The 16,359-nt window shown below is 40.6% G+C and overlaps 1 protein-coding gene across 1 annotated transcript in view; it reads left to right on the plus strand.

Annotated features, from left to right (window-relative positions):
* The window catches only part of SLIT2 (slit guidance ligand 2), a 344,584-nt gene that overhangs the window by 297,913 nt on the left and 30,312 nt on the right, over positions 1 to 16,359 (plus strand). Inside the window, exons 26-28 of the mRNA XM_023515340.1 lie at positions 3,564 to 3,688; positions 3,811 to 3,908; positions 5,163 to 5,302. Coding sequence (XP_023371108.1) covers positions 3,564 to 3,688; positions 3,811 to 3,908; positions 5,163 to 5,302 — 363 coding nt within the window. The remainder of the gene's footprint in view (positions 1 to 3,563; positions 3,689 to 3,810; positions 3,909 to 5,162; positions 5,303 to 16,359) is intronic.

Raw genomic sequence — 16,359 nt, forward strand, 5'->3', positions numbered from 1 at the left:
TTCTGGTGCTTCCCTGGGGCTGCGCTGTTCCTTCTGGTGCTTCCCTGGGGCTGTGCTGTTCCTTCTGCTGCTTCCCTAGAGCTGCGCTGCTCCTTCTGGTGCTTCCCTGGGGCTGTACTGCTCCTTCTGCTGCTTCCCTGGGGCTGTGCTGTTCCTTCTGGTGCTTCCCTGGGGCTGTGCTGCTCCTTCTGCTGCTTCCCTGGGGCTGTGCTGTTCCTTCTGGTGTTTCCCTGGAGCTGTGCTGTTCCTTCTGCTGCTTCCCTGGGGCTGTGCTGTTCCTTTTGGTGCTTCCCTAGAGCTGCGCTGCTCCTTCCGGTGCTTCCCTGGGGCTGTGCTTCCCTGGGGCTGTGCCTCCCCAGTAGCTTGGACTACAGGCACCCGCCACAACACCCAGCTATTTTTGAGAGATGAGGTCTTGCTCTTGCTCAAGCTGGCAATGAACTCCTGAGTTCAGGCAATCTACCCGCCTTGGCCTCCCAGAGTGCTGGGGTTACAGGTATGAGCCAAACCTGGACTATTTTATCATCTTTAAATATATTAAAGATGCCGTTTCCCTTGAATAAGAAGGCTGCCACAGGAGATCTCTGAGGAAGGGTACTAGATAGAAAATAAATCGTAAGTCAGAGGCAAACGCAGAAGATGGTCGATAGATTTAGAAAAGGAGAATCATATGGGGAAATGAGTGGGAGGAGAGAGCCAAATGCAAGGGGTGTCATGCTCAGGGGTTAGACGATAGAAATAGGCAGATTTCAACCAGGCAGATGTAAACATCACATCCTAAGATGGACTTTTAGTTAAGTGGAATTATAATCTAAATAAAATAGGAAAAGGAATTTTATCATTTTAAGACATTTGGAGATAATAGCAGATGCTGCTCTTTGGAATTTATTTGACTTAAGAATATCTTTTGGATTATCTTTCACTCAAACTCAAGTACTGGAAGGAAAAAAGGGTCTTTTAGGAACTCATTGTAAAAGAAGGATAAAGGAGAAGCACATGGAATGGTAACTAACTTTGCCATGGAGAAGGTTGGTAGCAGTGAACTTCACCAACCAAAGGAAGTTACAACTTAATATTTTGTCCTATTCCCAAACCCACAGCCACCGAAACAGTTGAATGGATTTAAGAGATTATCAGAGAGGCCTGGGTGTGTGAGAAAACTTTTCTTGATTCTTTTTAGCTAAACTTAATACATACAAGCTGGCAGCAGTCTTCCTTCATATGTTCATACAGTAGTCCAGGTATGAAAATAATAGAGCACAGTTAGGTATATAGAAATGAAATTTGGTCTTGGGAAAAAAAAGTGGAGAAGTTAGATAATGCTTCCTTAACCTGAGTGGTTCCGTGATCATTTGCTAAGTAAAGCCTGACTTTATGCTAAAACTGGACAAGGTCTATTTCAGCTTGGCAGTTGTGTTAGGTATGTGTTCTTGTTAAAGTTTACAAAACAAATTCTGTTTTTTTTCCCTAAAACAATCTCTAGCTTCTCATCTAGGTGCTCAAATATAATTTTTGAAAGATGTCACATTCCAGTCCACCCACCCCTAATCCGTCTATGCAAATCAGAGCTTTACAAGGTGGAAAACACAGGAATGGGCCAAAAGACCTTTTTCCTCAAGGTCTTGGGAAGTGGCCACACAAATGTGTGCGGTCCTTGCATTTTCTGACTTGCTGTTTTGCTGGTGTACGTTTTCGGCCACTTCGTCCTACACCTTTCTTCTGAGTCAGGGTCTTCTTTCTTCCACCCGAGCTGGGGGATCCTCTCACTACACATCAGACATTTCCTTTTCTGTTTCTAAACTCTGAGCAAGATAACGTCAGCAAGCTTAAAACCATTGTGAGGTGAGGTATTACATCAACTGAACTGATTACTTTACCTGCTTCCATTCATTTCTTCAGTATTAGCTTAATAGCTTTTGTTTTGGGGGTTCTTCTTTGATAAATAGATTGAGGAGGAGAGTAAGAAATTCAATTTCTGTGAAGCTTATGTCAGAGTGAAGCCCAGACATTTCCCAGCTGGAACTGTTGTTCTGCTACCAAGGAAAAGCCAACAGGGCGTTGGCACAGGCACTTCCTCCCCTAATAACTGACGTGTCAGGGGAAGCAATCACCTCTATTCCCATTATCCCCAGAACTGTGACTTATTCTCAAATAGTTAAAAAAAAAGTCTAAAGAATTTTAATGCAGACATAGACACACTTCAAGGGCAGGGTCAAAAGAAAGACTGAAAAATACAGAACACCATTCTTTGGATTTTAATCCAAAACCATTATTTGAATACGTCCTAGTATTTCCCAGGGTAAGGGAAATGAGAAGATATGGGGAATCTCTGTGACCCCCATATTGACCAACAGCTCTCACCTGTGAGCTCTAACCTGTAGAATAATTTGATGAAATGTAATTTATGTGAGCAGAAGTCATACAAGTCTTTGGGTGAAGGTACCTTGGAAAGTTATAGCAGGAGGAGTGGGGAGGGGTGGCGGCCACACAAGTGTCCAGATAACTTGGCTAGAAGTGATGAAACCTGCAATTGGGAATTATCATTGCTTGTTTCAGTGGGGATAAAGAGCTACAGAGAGATTGGTGATGGGAGAAATACAATTAATGTTTATATTTTAAAATGCTTGATTTATTAGTGTAAAGGCATCATTCTGCCATTTTTGTTATCATACAGAGTTGCCAAAAGCCAGTCAGGTGATCTCTCAGGATGCCAAAAAGTAGCATCAGTGGGACATAATTTTATCAAGCACAGTATAATTGCCACACTGTTAGCCATTCGTTCAATAAATATATGACACCAGAGACGAATGACTGCGGCTAAATCTGCATTTAATCCAGACCTTTTATGGATCATGGAAATCTTTAAAAGTGTGTCCCAAAATATGAGATTGGAAGTAGATATCATCTCAGTGGTGTTTTCTTTTCCGAGAGGAAGATGCAGAACGTTGGCGTGTTGTGCTAACAAACCAACACATAAACTGAGTCAAAAGGCTACGGGGAAGATTGTGATGGAGAACGCACTTTTAGTTTATTTCCACACGTATACACATGGCAGTTCTGTATGTCCTGTATGAAACAATCTGAGATAATAGTGTCGAGCCAGGTGCATTCTGTTGTGTTTTCAATTGCAATGGTGAATTTCCACTTATTTGTAAAACTAGCCCACCCCACTGCACCCTTGTGTGTGTGGTCATCTCAGGGACTGATGCATGCATTTCCATAAAGCTGACTGAGGTCCACATGCAGGAGATGGCCATGGAACATGACCATGTAATCTAGTCAGCCCATGAGGGGACTCGCCATGGGACAATGGCACTCTTTACATCAGATCTAACCACGTGAGCTACCAACCTTGAGTCTAACTCTGACAGATCCCACTGAGAAATCCTTGCACATAATATGATGATGCTGATTTCTGGTTTTTTTCATGGAAGAGAAACATGTATGCATATGTGGTCGATGATAATTTTTATGCAAAATGTACTGTTACAATCAAGGCATAGGTATGATTTTAATGGAACTAAAAATGGAATCCTTTCTCATTTTCACCAATTAATTTGTAGGCCCCGTGGATGTCAATATTCTAGCTAAATGTAATCCCTGCCTCTCAAATCCATGTAAAAATGATGGCACCTGTAACAGCGATCCGGTGGACTTTTATCGGTGCACCTGTCCTTATGGTTTTAAGGTAAGTAGACGCTGTCACGGGAGCTATGATTTGAAAATACAACCTTCCTTGGTGTGCCTTTGTTCCTCTACTACATTTTCTCTGTGATTTATATTCAACTTTAATTGCCAATTTCTTCACAGGGACAGGACTGTGATGTCCCAATTCATGCATGTATTAGTAACCCATGTAAACACGGAGGAACTTGCCACTTAAAAGAAGGAGAAAAGGATGGATTCTGGTAGGTCATTAGTCTGTGATCTTGTGTGTGTGAAGTATTGGAGCAAGAATAAGCAAACATGCATTTTCCTTTTCAAATGCAAGAACGTTATTTTAAAAGAATTTCAGAGTAAGGACAACAAGTATTAGTCCCTGTAAGGAATATTAGAATATTAGAAATAAATGGAGACACCACCGTAGTCTGAGCTTGGGAATGCTATAAAAAAATTATCAACTTGCACATATACACATTATGATTAATCAATTCAGGTTAGGGAATTGGCTCTACTAATTAAAAGCCAAGTAGTCCCCTACTGAAAATCATTTATTCATCCTTTGTTTTGCTTATTGCTTTGGTAGTATGTAATGTTAAAATGTAGATCCCTTGGAAACGGGAAATTAATGTTTTATTTCCAAGACCCAATGTAAGTAGACAGACATGCTGTGAGCAGTCGTAGTCTGGAATTATTTAATCATATGGTAGAATTACTTCAGATGTACTTCATGAATTATGAAGTGGAGTCCTTTATGGAATGACACTAATAATTTCAGATAAGAATGCTAATCTGCTGCTGAAGCTGGTTAGAAATCTCACTTCTTTAGGAGAAATACACTTCCCTTCTGCATTCTGTCATGAAATTATCTCTTATGCATTTAGACTTTACTCAAAGATTATTCTGATATAGACTCAAGATGAAAAATACAATGTTTTATGCCAGAGGGGGAAAAATGCATTTATGGAGACTTAAAGAGAACACTCACATTTTGTAATTTCAATGAAGACGAAATTTTGTTTCCAGATTTATTGTTGTTTCAAAACATCAGGGACATTATAGAGTAGTAGATGTTACGAGTTTTTTAAAACCCAGAGCCAGTTCCTCCTCATTCATAAGCAAGGAAGCCTGAGTTATTTTATTAGAGCACAAATCGAGGTTAATGTATCTATAGCTGTGGAGTAAAATTTTCTTATGTTTTGACCTATAAATACATACAATTTATTGACTTTTAAGACTGTGAAACCATTTACTGTTTGGGGACCAGAATAGATTTTTTTTGAACGGTTTCCAATTTGGTGGATTATTACCTTAAACTGATGCTTACTTACAAAATGTCACTTAAAAGCATTTTAAATATCCATTTCTTATAGTTAAAAGCTCTACTTTTAAAAGTTAAAAATTGATGAGTGTATTTATGCTTTTTTTTCAATATTTAGACCATATGGCTTTCACATGCAGCAAAAACTATTGTTTTTTGCCTTTTCTTCCCTGGTATTCAGGTGTGTTTGTGCTGATGGGTTTGAAGGAGAAAATTGTGAAATCAACGTTGATGATTGTGAAGACAATGACTGCGAAAATAATTCTACCTGTGTCGATGGAATTAACAACTACACATGCCTTTGCCCACCTGAGTATACAGGTAGGAAGAAGAGGAAATATTGTGCCTTCAACCCCTGCGTCTGTTTGAAAGCACCATTGGCCCTGTGTTATGTATGTTAAGTCAACCATTTTATTATTTGATAACTGGTAGGTGTTCTGAAAATTCCATGTAATGAAAATAACAGAAGGACTTAAAAGATATAACCAAAGAAAAGACCCAGCAAGCTCAATTCCAATCCATGTATCTGGCATAAAATCATGCTTTCCAGCAGAAAGAGAGACTGTGTGCGTGGCACTTTCAACACCACACTTCAGTGGCCTTAGTGCAAACCATTTTCTCTGTGCAAACAAACCTACTAACACATAGGAAAAGAGAGTAGCAGGGAAGGGAAGCGTTTCTTTACATAGCCAAAACATAACAGTTTGAAATTCCTCACAGCAATGCTTCTTTCTTCCCCAGTGAATGTTTGCCACTAGTAACTCATGTCCTTCAAAGTAAAACTCAGTCAGGAAGAAAGTGAGGCTATTTTATGAAAGAGTTTGATGAAATCATCACCTTTTTCCTGATTTTTTTTCTTTCTCTCTAGGTGATAAATATCGTAAGACTATCTAAATGGCTCAACTACTCTTCCTATACACAGAAAAACCAATTTTCTGGGAAGACAAGTCAAGTTTCTGACTTGTCTTTGTTGTTGGAACGTCTGTTTGATTCTTTTTTGTGGCTATGAAAAGAAACTTCATAGTTCTCTTGTATCCTTAATAGATCACTTAAAGTTAGGGAAAAAGAGAATATTACACATTTTATTTGTAACAAGAAATTAAGTAATTTCTATCACAGTTACCATTTTTAGTGTGCATATCATTAATTATTTCTATGTAATTTAATACATATTTAAGAATATCAAGGGTGGGACAACTACATAGGTGACTACAGTCAGCCTCTCTGAATATAAAGGATGAACGCACATCTCTATAATTAAATTTTCCTAGGGATTTGTTGGAAAGCCTTTGCAATTTAAGCTTCTCTGGAATGCCCAAGCTTTGCCTTTTACTAAGTGCTTTTGTCGATGGGAAAATGCTGCATAGAGTAGTGGGTTCTGTTTTGGTGACCCAGCTCTGTTTAAGTGCCTCAAATCTGCCTTTCCCATGGTCTGGTTGTGTTTTGGGGTTTTTGTTTGTTTTGTTAATTTTTTTTTAATACCAGTAAGGTATCTGAAGGCATATAAGGTAATATCATACTAAATTTCCAGTAGAAATTTGACTGTGCCCCAGCACCAAATGTTCTAGTCACAAATACAGTGGCTTTAGATGGCCGAGTCGGTGGATTTTGAGCGTTCTTTGATATTCTCATTGAGAAAGGATGAGAAGTAACTGCAACATACATCTACTCTGACGTGGCTGGAAAGAGTTCAGGGGTCACGTAGCCAGTTGATGACCATGCCAGTATTACCATGTCACACCTCAGACACTTACTGTGAGCTGGTGGCCCCAGACTCCGGAGCCACCAGAGCTCCTTACAGATTCTGAGCTTTATTGGCTGGGCAGTTAGTGTCGCACAAGCAGCTCAATGTTCAGACTAAAATATGTTCCCAAGAACCTTCTTAGGACAGGACAGTTCTACTTTTCCATCATTGTTCTGATCACTAGGGAAAGAGCTTAGGAACTAAGTTAATTTAATTTCAGGGACCTCTTTAAACCAACCCTCTCTGACTCCCCCAGACTAATTGGACCCCTGCGTTTCAAACACACTTTGGTTAATCAGTGCCTTCTTCAGCATTGAAATCAGGAATTTTATCCTCAGTTGGTTAAAAAACCTAGGCTAGGCAGTGAGGCTGTACTCAGGCTCTTAAATGTCTTTTTAATGATAATTTATACACGCACAAGGCGGTACGCTCTCCTGAGTGGGTTTGGAGGGAGCCCCTTGCTTTGGCTTTATTTGGGCTGTTTCTGGTCTTATCCCTTTCCTTTGAGTCTCCGTCTTACCTGCTAACCCTTCACTCCCCAGCTCCCTTCCTACACAAGCTCCTCCTGAACACACAGTTTCTCCTATATGAGGTGATCAGCTCAATTCAGAGACATTCCCTCTGAGAACTGTTAGGAAGCCTCACTTCCCCAACTATGTCAGAGCTCTCTTGAAACATGTAATGCATACCCCAAACTTAGCAAACCATTTTTAGCCAAAATGTGACATCTATAAAAGCCATCATGTGGGAACCAGGTATGACTATCTGTCAGCACCATCCTGTGGGAACCAGCTATGACTATCTGTCAGGAACCATTTGGCTCTCCACCAGAACTGAGACTCTTTTTCATCATTTTACTTGTAACTATTACAGATGTCACTTTGCCTTAAATTTAAACAAAGGATTGACAGAAACACGAAACTCAATAGAAAGTGTGTGGCATTTAAAGCATAAAAGCATTGCCATTGTAATGGAGAGTTTCACAATTTGGCATGAGAAAAGATATCTAAATAGGCAAATTAATAACTCATCTATTAACTAGTATTGCTGTGCATATGTGAAATGAGCTCAATTTCAAAATTTCAAACAACCATCTGCAGATGTTGAAATCAGTGGCACGTAAGGGGTCTTTAATTATAAAGATATATAAATGGGGCTCTAGAACTCAATATCCTGCCTCATCCAACTCTGCAGTTCAGGAGAAATTTTCTTATAATGTGATTTTATTATTTTAAATTTAAGTTCAGAGTCTGATTAATGAGCATTAGATCCGGGAACAGAAGCCCTGCTATGTTCAAAGAATCTAATCGTGTTGTCATTGTTAAAAAATCATTCTAGTCATGGCTCAGCGCCTATGGCTCAAACGGCTAAGGTGCCAGCCACATACACCCGAGCTGGCAGGTTCCCATCCAGCTTGGGCCCACCAAACAACAATGATGGCTGCAACCAAAAAATAGCCAGGCATTGTGGCAGGTGCCTGCAGTCCCAGTTACTTGGGAGGCAGAGGCAAGAGAATCACTTGAGCCCAGAAGTTAGAGGTTGCTGTGAGCTGTGACGCTACAGTATTCTCTCTACCCAGGGCGACAGCTTGAGGCTCTGTCTCAAAAAAGTTAAAAAAAAAAAAATCATTCTAGTTGCAAGTTTGAAGTTTTTTTATTATATATGCCAAAGGTGTTTGATAGGAAAGTAAACTCTTTTTTAAAGGAGCAAATATGACTTCCTAGAAAAAGCTCATAAATTATTATGGTGAACGTTTTTGGCACTTGTCACCTATGTTGAGACTCAGAATGGACATGGTGTATCAGTGGGAAAATGTCAGAGATCTGAGAGAAATTGGACAGAGAAGTCAGGATGAGATGTGCAGGCTAGAAAACACAGGTAGAGAGATCCAGAATAAAGTGAACCAGTATTGGGGGATTTATTAAAGTTTACTTAAGCCCTGAGTGACAAAAAAAAAAATCACAGTAAATGATTATTGATTTAGTAGAGTTAAAAAGTCTCTGCTTTCTCCTGCTCCAGGAATTGACAGCATAAATTATAAGGTCAATACTCTTTTCTAAATACTTTTATCTAAACCTTGCTGTAACCTCCCAATTCTATAGTCTTCAAAACTAATCTTCTCAACCTATTTTTTTTTTTTTTTTTTGCAGTTTTTGGCCGAGGCTGGGTTTGAACCCACCACCTCTGGCATATGGGGCGGGCGCCCTACTCCTTTGAGCCACAGGTGCCACCCTTCTCAACCTATTTCAACCCATCCTTGTTACATCTAGTTGTATAATGCACGACTGTCCACTGCTAGTATTTTTAGACAAGATAAATTTTTGAAGCACTGAACTCCCTGTGGTTCTAAATTAAAATCTTTATGCTAAGTATAGGGAAAGTAGGGCTTCACAATCGTTCAATTTAAAAATTAATTCCAGGATTTTAATTTTAGCTCAAGAGACCTTGGTTTTAATTTTCTTTTTTTGTCTAAATCAATATCATCTTTCTAAAACCAAGACATTTCTTGGAGGTAAATTCCCAGGAATTCCTGAAATTGTATAAGCTCACAGCCTACAGAATTGAAAACTGTAAATACATACCCCTGTTTATTTGCTTGTGCTCTGGTCTTAACTTAGGTGTTCAATCGAAAAATTGTGTTTTTGCCTACCTCCCAACTGCAAAAACCTGGGATCGGCTACATCAAGACTTTATCTTAATTAACCCTATTCCTACGGGGTCCTGCGCAAGAATCATACAAGTATGACGTTTAACGGGATTATATAAATGCAGTAAAATCAAAGTTTCCCTACCAATTGGGCAAGTAAATTCTGAGAATATATTTTGTGGGAAATATTCAGAACACTTTCAGTTTTCATTGTACACCCATTATCTCTCTGTCTCGACTCCCCGACGCCCATGCCCCAGCCCCTCAGTGCACAGCTGTCACAGTGCACCTGCGGGCTGTCCCGCGCCCCGTCTCCCCGCAGACCTCCCTGTGATGGCGCGTCCCCTCTGCCTCGTTTCCTCCGTGTCTGTGCGTTTGGCGCAGCTGTAGGTAAGGAATGTCGCCTTGCTTCCGTTTGCTCGCTCACCCTGGCTTCTCTGTCGTTCATGCTGCGTGGCTGTGCGTGCTCCGCCCTGGCGCTGCACTGTACAACGCCTTCTGTCTCTTCTGTCTCTGTCGCTGCCAGCTGCTAATCTGAATGAGGTGGAAAAAGGTTAGTTGCCTTTTACGTCTATTACGATTTTCATTGTAAGTTTCCCTCTTCCTTTTAAAGCTGCATAGATTCCACTGTGGGTCCACTCTAGATGGAGTTTGTTAATAGACTATGAAACCTGAAAGCCACATGTCAGACCAGTCACTCAGATCCCTGGTGTGGGTGTAGCTGTGACAAACGCTGTAAAGTGGCCTCCGACATGCACCGCACCCACTTTTACCAGGCCAAAATGGAAGTAGTTCTTTGAGGGCAAAGAGGAAGCGGCTTTTAAAAAGGGAGTAGTATTTTCTGTAGAATAATTACAGAGTAATTACAGAGAATATTAGAGTAGAATAATTTCTACTTGTCTATCTGCTTTTTACTGTGGAAATATACCATAAACGTGTTGCTTTTATATTATAAAAGTGGGCCATTTCAGTACAGCAAATAGGCTGTAGGAATTTTCCCATAACCTTAAACCCATATCTTTCGTAACTTAAAACATAAAAAATATTTGAAGATGTATATGTTTATTGAAACATTTCATGAAACGAGTATTACAAAGCCCAAAATGTTTATTTATAAAAATGACATTCTCAAATTGGTATTATAGGATGCTGTGAGTACAAGCTAACGTTTTCAAAGCATAAAAAGAACTATATTTAATCATTGACATCTATAGGGTCCAAATGGCTTTCCAGGGCCCCGGAAATGGAGCCCCAGTATTATTAGATGGTAACCATGTCTGGGTAATCATTGTGGAGTCTTCATGAAGTTTTCTCTTAGAGATTCAGAATTGTAATTAATACTATTGGATTTATAATCATTCAGCTTACCAGAAGTCTTCAGGTACCCAGAGCAGGCACGGTGTCCCAAAGGTAGCACAACGTGTGCTGGTCTGGATCGTTCCAGGGGTATATAAAGCATTTGCATTCAGACGATCAGGCCAATAGGGAAATACAGTAGAACCTCCAAACTTGACCTCTTCCCTACACGGACCACCTCTTTAAGCTGACCTAATTTTCACAGAGCAGACATGCACCACAAGTACATCTCAGTACACTGGGCCTAGTTCATTATGGTGACCACCTTCATATGGCGACCAGTTTGTTCCAGTCCCCTGAATGGTCAGCTACAGAGGTTCTACTGTATTACCATGTATTTCTATATTCCCTCACTGTAGACTTCATTTTTTTATTCCTATTGCATCGTTTGGGTAATATTCTATGTTTTCTCACTTTTTACTGTGTATAGTGTTCAGTTGAAAAATGTGAAAAAAATGCTTTTATATGTTAGGAATGTAATAATATATGCTATGCTCTGTGAATCCATGCACCCAATACCTTCCTTGGTCAAATGTCACCTTTTGTTTTCACAAGAACTAAAAGCAGTTGATGGTCTGAGGCAGAATGTCTGAGTTCTGAGTCTGTCTCAGAAACAGAGCAGCGATTAGTCTGTCCCGGGAATATGTCCTTTAATAGTCATATGTTCTCTCAGCTACAAGCGTGGCAGTTCAATCCAGTTTTTATTTGTTTTGTTTTGTGTTTTGTTTGGTTTTCTTTTGTTTTGTTTTAGACAGAGTCTCTGTTGCCCTGGATAGAGTGCTGTGGCATCATAACTCACAGCAGCCTCAAACTCTTGGTCTCAAGTGGTCCTTTTGCCTCAGTCTCCAGAGGAGCCAGGACTACTGGTGCCCTCCATGATACATGGCTAGTTGGCTAGTTTCTTTTTGTAGTCATTGTTTTTGTTGTTGTTGTTGTTGTTGTTGTTGTTTTTTAAGAGATGGGACTTGCTCAGGCTGATCTCATATTCCTGAGCTTAGGCAATCCACCCACCTCAGCCTCTCAGAGTGTTGGGATTACAGGCATGAGCCACTGTTCCCGGCCTACAATCATGTTTTAAATTACCATGTGGTTTCAGGAGTTGACTAAATTTCACACTTATGTTTATAAAGGATGTCTTTTATTTCCAAGAATTTGTGCTGACTGAATTTGCTTATAAATGTGGTAAAGTCATTCCCTAAACTTTTAATCCAACATATAATTATAAATAGAATATCGGTTTCTTTATAACACCTACAGTCTTTTCCTCAAATCAAAAGAAGCTCTATAATAAGTTGACATAGTGTTCATTTTTTTTCTTTTTTTGAGACAGAGTCTCACTATGTCACCCACAGTAGAGTGCTATGGTGTCACAGCTCACAGCAACCTCCAACTCTTGGGCTTAAGTGATTCTCTTGCCTTAGCTTCCCAAGAAGCTGGGACTACAGGCACCTACCACAATGCCCAGCTACTTTTTTGTTGCTGTGTCATTGTTGTTTACTGGCCTGGGCCAGGTTTGAACCCACCAGCCTCAGTGCATGTGGCTGGCACCATAACCACTGAGCTGCAGGTGCCAAGCCTGACATATTATTCAGTAAAAAACAAGAACCTTGTAGTTTATATGAACAATACAAATGTGGACAATAACTTGGTGATGAAAGCACTTACTCAAGGGTACACATCTTGTACAGAGTGGCTCAGGTGCAGACCAGTGTCCACCTGACCCAGGCATGCACCCGGACTTGGGAGTCTGCCTTCTGGAGCCAGTTCCGTCTTTCTGCTGCCCTCTTCTGCTGCCTGTGAGCCAGTTCCGTCTTTCTGCTGCCCTCTTCTGCTGCCTGTGAGCCAGTTCCGTCTTTCTTGCTGCCCTCTTCTGCTGCCTGTGAGCCAGTTCCGTCTTTCTGCTGCCTGTGCTTCTTTCTCACCGCACAGTGACCCCCACTGAATGCCTGGACGATTAATGAATTCCCCTGAGAACTAGGCTACCTCCCATTACATAAGGCAAACGCTTACATTGCGTAGGTAATGGGGAAAGCCCAAGTTTCTCATCTAGACACTAATATTTATAAACTGCGGGACCACTCCTAATATTTTTGTTTTCCCCTGAAGCAGGATCAGTGGTATCTATATACTTGATAGATATATAGTGATAGACCTTTGAGAAGAGCCATGTGAGAATGTGTAGGAAAAGCACTATAAAAAGGTAAATGTCTATACTCTAGAAATATCGAGGGCTTCCCAATGTGACAGGTTTCAGTTTTACATCATTAATTGAAACCATCATCACTGCAGTGACTTGGTTAAGAATTACTGCTTGAAATTTCTATTGACAGAATGTTTATAGAAATTTCAGTGAAAACTACCTAAAGTAAGGCCAGGTGTGGTGGCTCATGCCTATAATCCTCTGGGAGGCTGAGGCAAGTGGATTGTTTGAGCTCTAGGAGTTCGAGGCCAGCCTGAGCAAGAGTGAGACACCATCTTTAAAAGGTAGCCAGGCATTGTGGGGGTTGCCTGTAGTCTCAGCTACTCGGGAGGCTGAGGCAGGAGGGTCACTTGAGCCCAAGAGTTTAAGGCTGCCATGAGCTATGATGCTACAGCACTCTAGGAGGGTGACAAGTGAGACTCTGTGAAAGGAAGGAAGGAAGGAAGGAGAAAAGAGAAGAGAAGAGAAGGGAATGGAAGGGAAGGGAAGGAAGGGGAGAGGAGGAGGAGAGAGAGAGAGAAAGAAAGTGAAAGAAAGAGAGAGAGAAGGGAAAGAAAAAGAGAGAGAGGAAGGAAGGAAGGAGAAAGAAAAGAGAAAGAGGGGAGAGGAGGGAAGGAGAGGAGAGGGGAAGGGAGGGGAGAAAATCACCTACAGTAAATTATATGTATGAAGGAAGTTTTTCTTCCTATCTTTCAACGCTGTCTCCATTATTATGTAATTTTACTTTCTACACTCACGTCATAGGGAAAGACTATTTGGGGATAAGTCTTTGGTTTTCTCTACCCTTTACTCTCCTCAGAAGAGTAACAAAATACTAAATACTAAAGAACTCCTGGATTTAGCTGAGTTGAATATTTAGGGTTGGTGTATATTTTCAGATTTCCACAATGTCTTAATAACGGTGACTTCTTCTATTGTTAATTCTATAGAGATGTGCCAGGTCTTTATATCAAAACCAATATAGTTTCAAACATACTGGTGAGCCTCAAATAAAGGACGCTCAGTTGCCGTCTGTTTTAACTAGAGAGAAGACTTTGGCAGCCTGACACTATTGTGTGCTTTGCCTTTACCCTCCAACCTTTCAAAGCTGCCTTAAGTGCATTTGAATCACAGAAAACATTTCAAAGATTCTGCTTGCTCTTAACAGACAGTGCCCATTGAGCCCAGAACAACAATGTAGCCTACCCAAGTCTTACTGAATCTAATTTGGGTTTATTTATTTTGAAAACCGAGTTAAATATTTTCTGGAGTTTCAGTGGCTGTTGAGATTGGCTATATTATGAAGACTCAGTGTGCCAGGGAGGAAGTACTGGAAAACATTTCCTTTTTTCTTTGTTTATTTGGAGAAATAAGTTTTTTTTTTCCTTTTGAAAATGCACAAGATCACAAGATATTTATTGAGAAAACACCTCTTGCAGGAAACCATTGCTAAGCATTGAAAGTGGTACAAAAATCCATAAAACATTACCCATGTCTACAGGGCAAACGCTTTGCCTGTGAGTCTTGTCTGCCAGTTCACATCAGGTCAGATTTTTCTCAGTACACAGCCATCACTCCTTACACCCCAAGAACTTTCAAAACTTAATACAACTCTTTTACTAATTCATTAGTAGCAAAATAAAGGTTCTTTCTGACCATGAACACTGTTCAGCTTCTCTGTCAAATAAACGAGATCAAGCAGTTCACTTCAGATCATCAAGAAAACAAAAATGAAAACCAAAGATGAGTTCCCTTCTTTGAAATACCTTCCTATCTGTATGTCTGGTGTGTGTTCTGAGACTGCGCCATTTGAGTTATGGTGAACTTTACCTGATAAGGTTTCTACATGGCCACGTTCCAATGTCACACAGGTCCCATTTAAAGACGTCATCTCTCAGTGGCTAATGTCGCTTCAAGAACTCACAGGCCATTATGTTCAGTTCATATATTTCTATCCTAACAACTGGATTTAAGTTGAGACAAGCAGGGGCAGTTTGGATATTTCCTTGATCATGTCTTGAAGGGCAGTTGATTATTTCTCATCAATAGGATAATTTTTCAAATAGTCAACACAAGAAAGCATCAGATTTCGAAAAGGAACCATCAGGAAAAGTTGGCTCTTTTAAGAGAATAACCAACAGAAACACCCCATTCTTAAGTAATCCCTTACATACTAAGGGAAATAAAGCGGGTGATTGCTGTCACCACTCTTCAGGACACTGAATTTTCCCCTGGGAGGCCGCATCTGCCTGTGTTCATGTGCTGTGGTGCCTGAAATTATAACGTTGAGTAGACCATGTAACAAAGCGGGATGATCCGGTTCAGCAAGAGGAGACAATACAGACATTTTTTCTCTCAGGTCCAGTTCAGTTCAGCTGCCCTAGGATGGCTCCTATAATCCCACCAGCTCTCTCCACTTTCTCTAGAGTTCATCATTCTGTCTGCCGCACGGCCAGGTCTGTGAGAGGACAGAGAATGTCTCTGTTCATATGCATAAAGATCACATGGGAAATGTGCATTTTTGTGCACTATTAACATGTATTATCTTAAATTTATGAAATTGAAAATGAGAAGCATTGAGACCCATTCATCCTAACCTTTCTCAAAAAATGCCGTGTAAATGCTAACACATACATTCCTCCACCCTGGAGTTCATCCCCTCTGTTTCTTGTTGAGATGGTCACAGTTGGGCAGAAGAAATGGGTGAGATATCTGGAAGTCAACCAACAACCCATCAAAGCCAGCCTGTGAGGATATACCTTAGGGCAGGGGTCCTTAAACTTTTTAAACAAGGGGCCAGTTCACTGTCCCTCAGACCATTGGAGGGCCAGACCACAGGCCCTGGGACAAGTCGGCTGCTAAGCAGGACAGGCAGCAGTGGCAAAAACACCTGGCAGGCGGGATAAATGTCCTAGGCGGGCCACGGTTTGAGGACGCCTGTCTTAGGATCTCAGATCACAAATCTACTAACAGTGTTCCTTCATTCTCTGCTTTCTTACACCATTCTTAATGCAACCTGAATTTCCTTCACGGACATTTAAAAAGCATTTTACTGCAAGAAGCAATGAAATAAGGGTTTTCACTGGTTAGTGCCAGACCGTTCACTAGAGGATGTGATAAAAATTGAGAGATGCAAAAATATAAATAAAGGCATCCCTTGTCCTCAAGTCGCTTACTTTTAAGAAATTAAATCTCATTTATTTTATGCAGTGGGCTGCCTCTTCTTGGTGTCTTTCCTTGCTGAACTAATTCAAGAGACAGCAAAGTCGGCACCATTTATTCAGACTTTCGTTGAGCCCAGCAAGAGCACAAAATGCAAATAGTTGAAAAATGATGTATTTGACCCTACACAGCTATCATTTAATAAAAGAAAAAAAATAATAAATCTGTGTCCTGGGGATTCTCTCAGGAATTCAACCAGACTTCCTCCCTGTGGTAAGTATGCTTCAATG

This window comes from Otolemur garnettii, unplaced genomic scaffold (genome assembly GCF_000181295.1).
Source record: "Otolemur garnettii isolate 467f Iridium unplaced genomic scaffold, OtoGar3 scaffold00069, whole genome shotgun sequence".
In the NCBI taxonomy this organism is placed as follows: domain Eukaryota; kingdom Metazoa; phylum Chordata; class Mammalia; order Primates; family Galagidae; genus Otolemur; species Otolemur garnettii.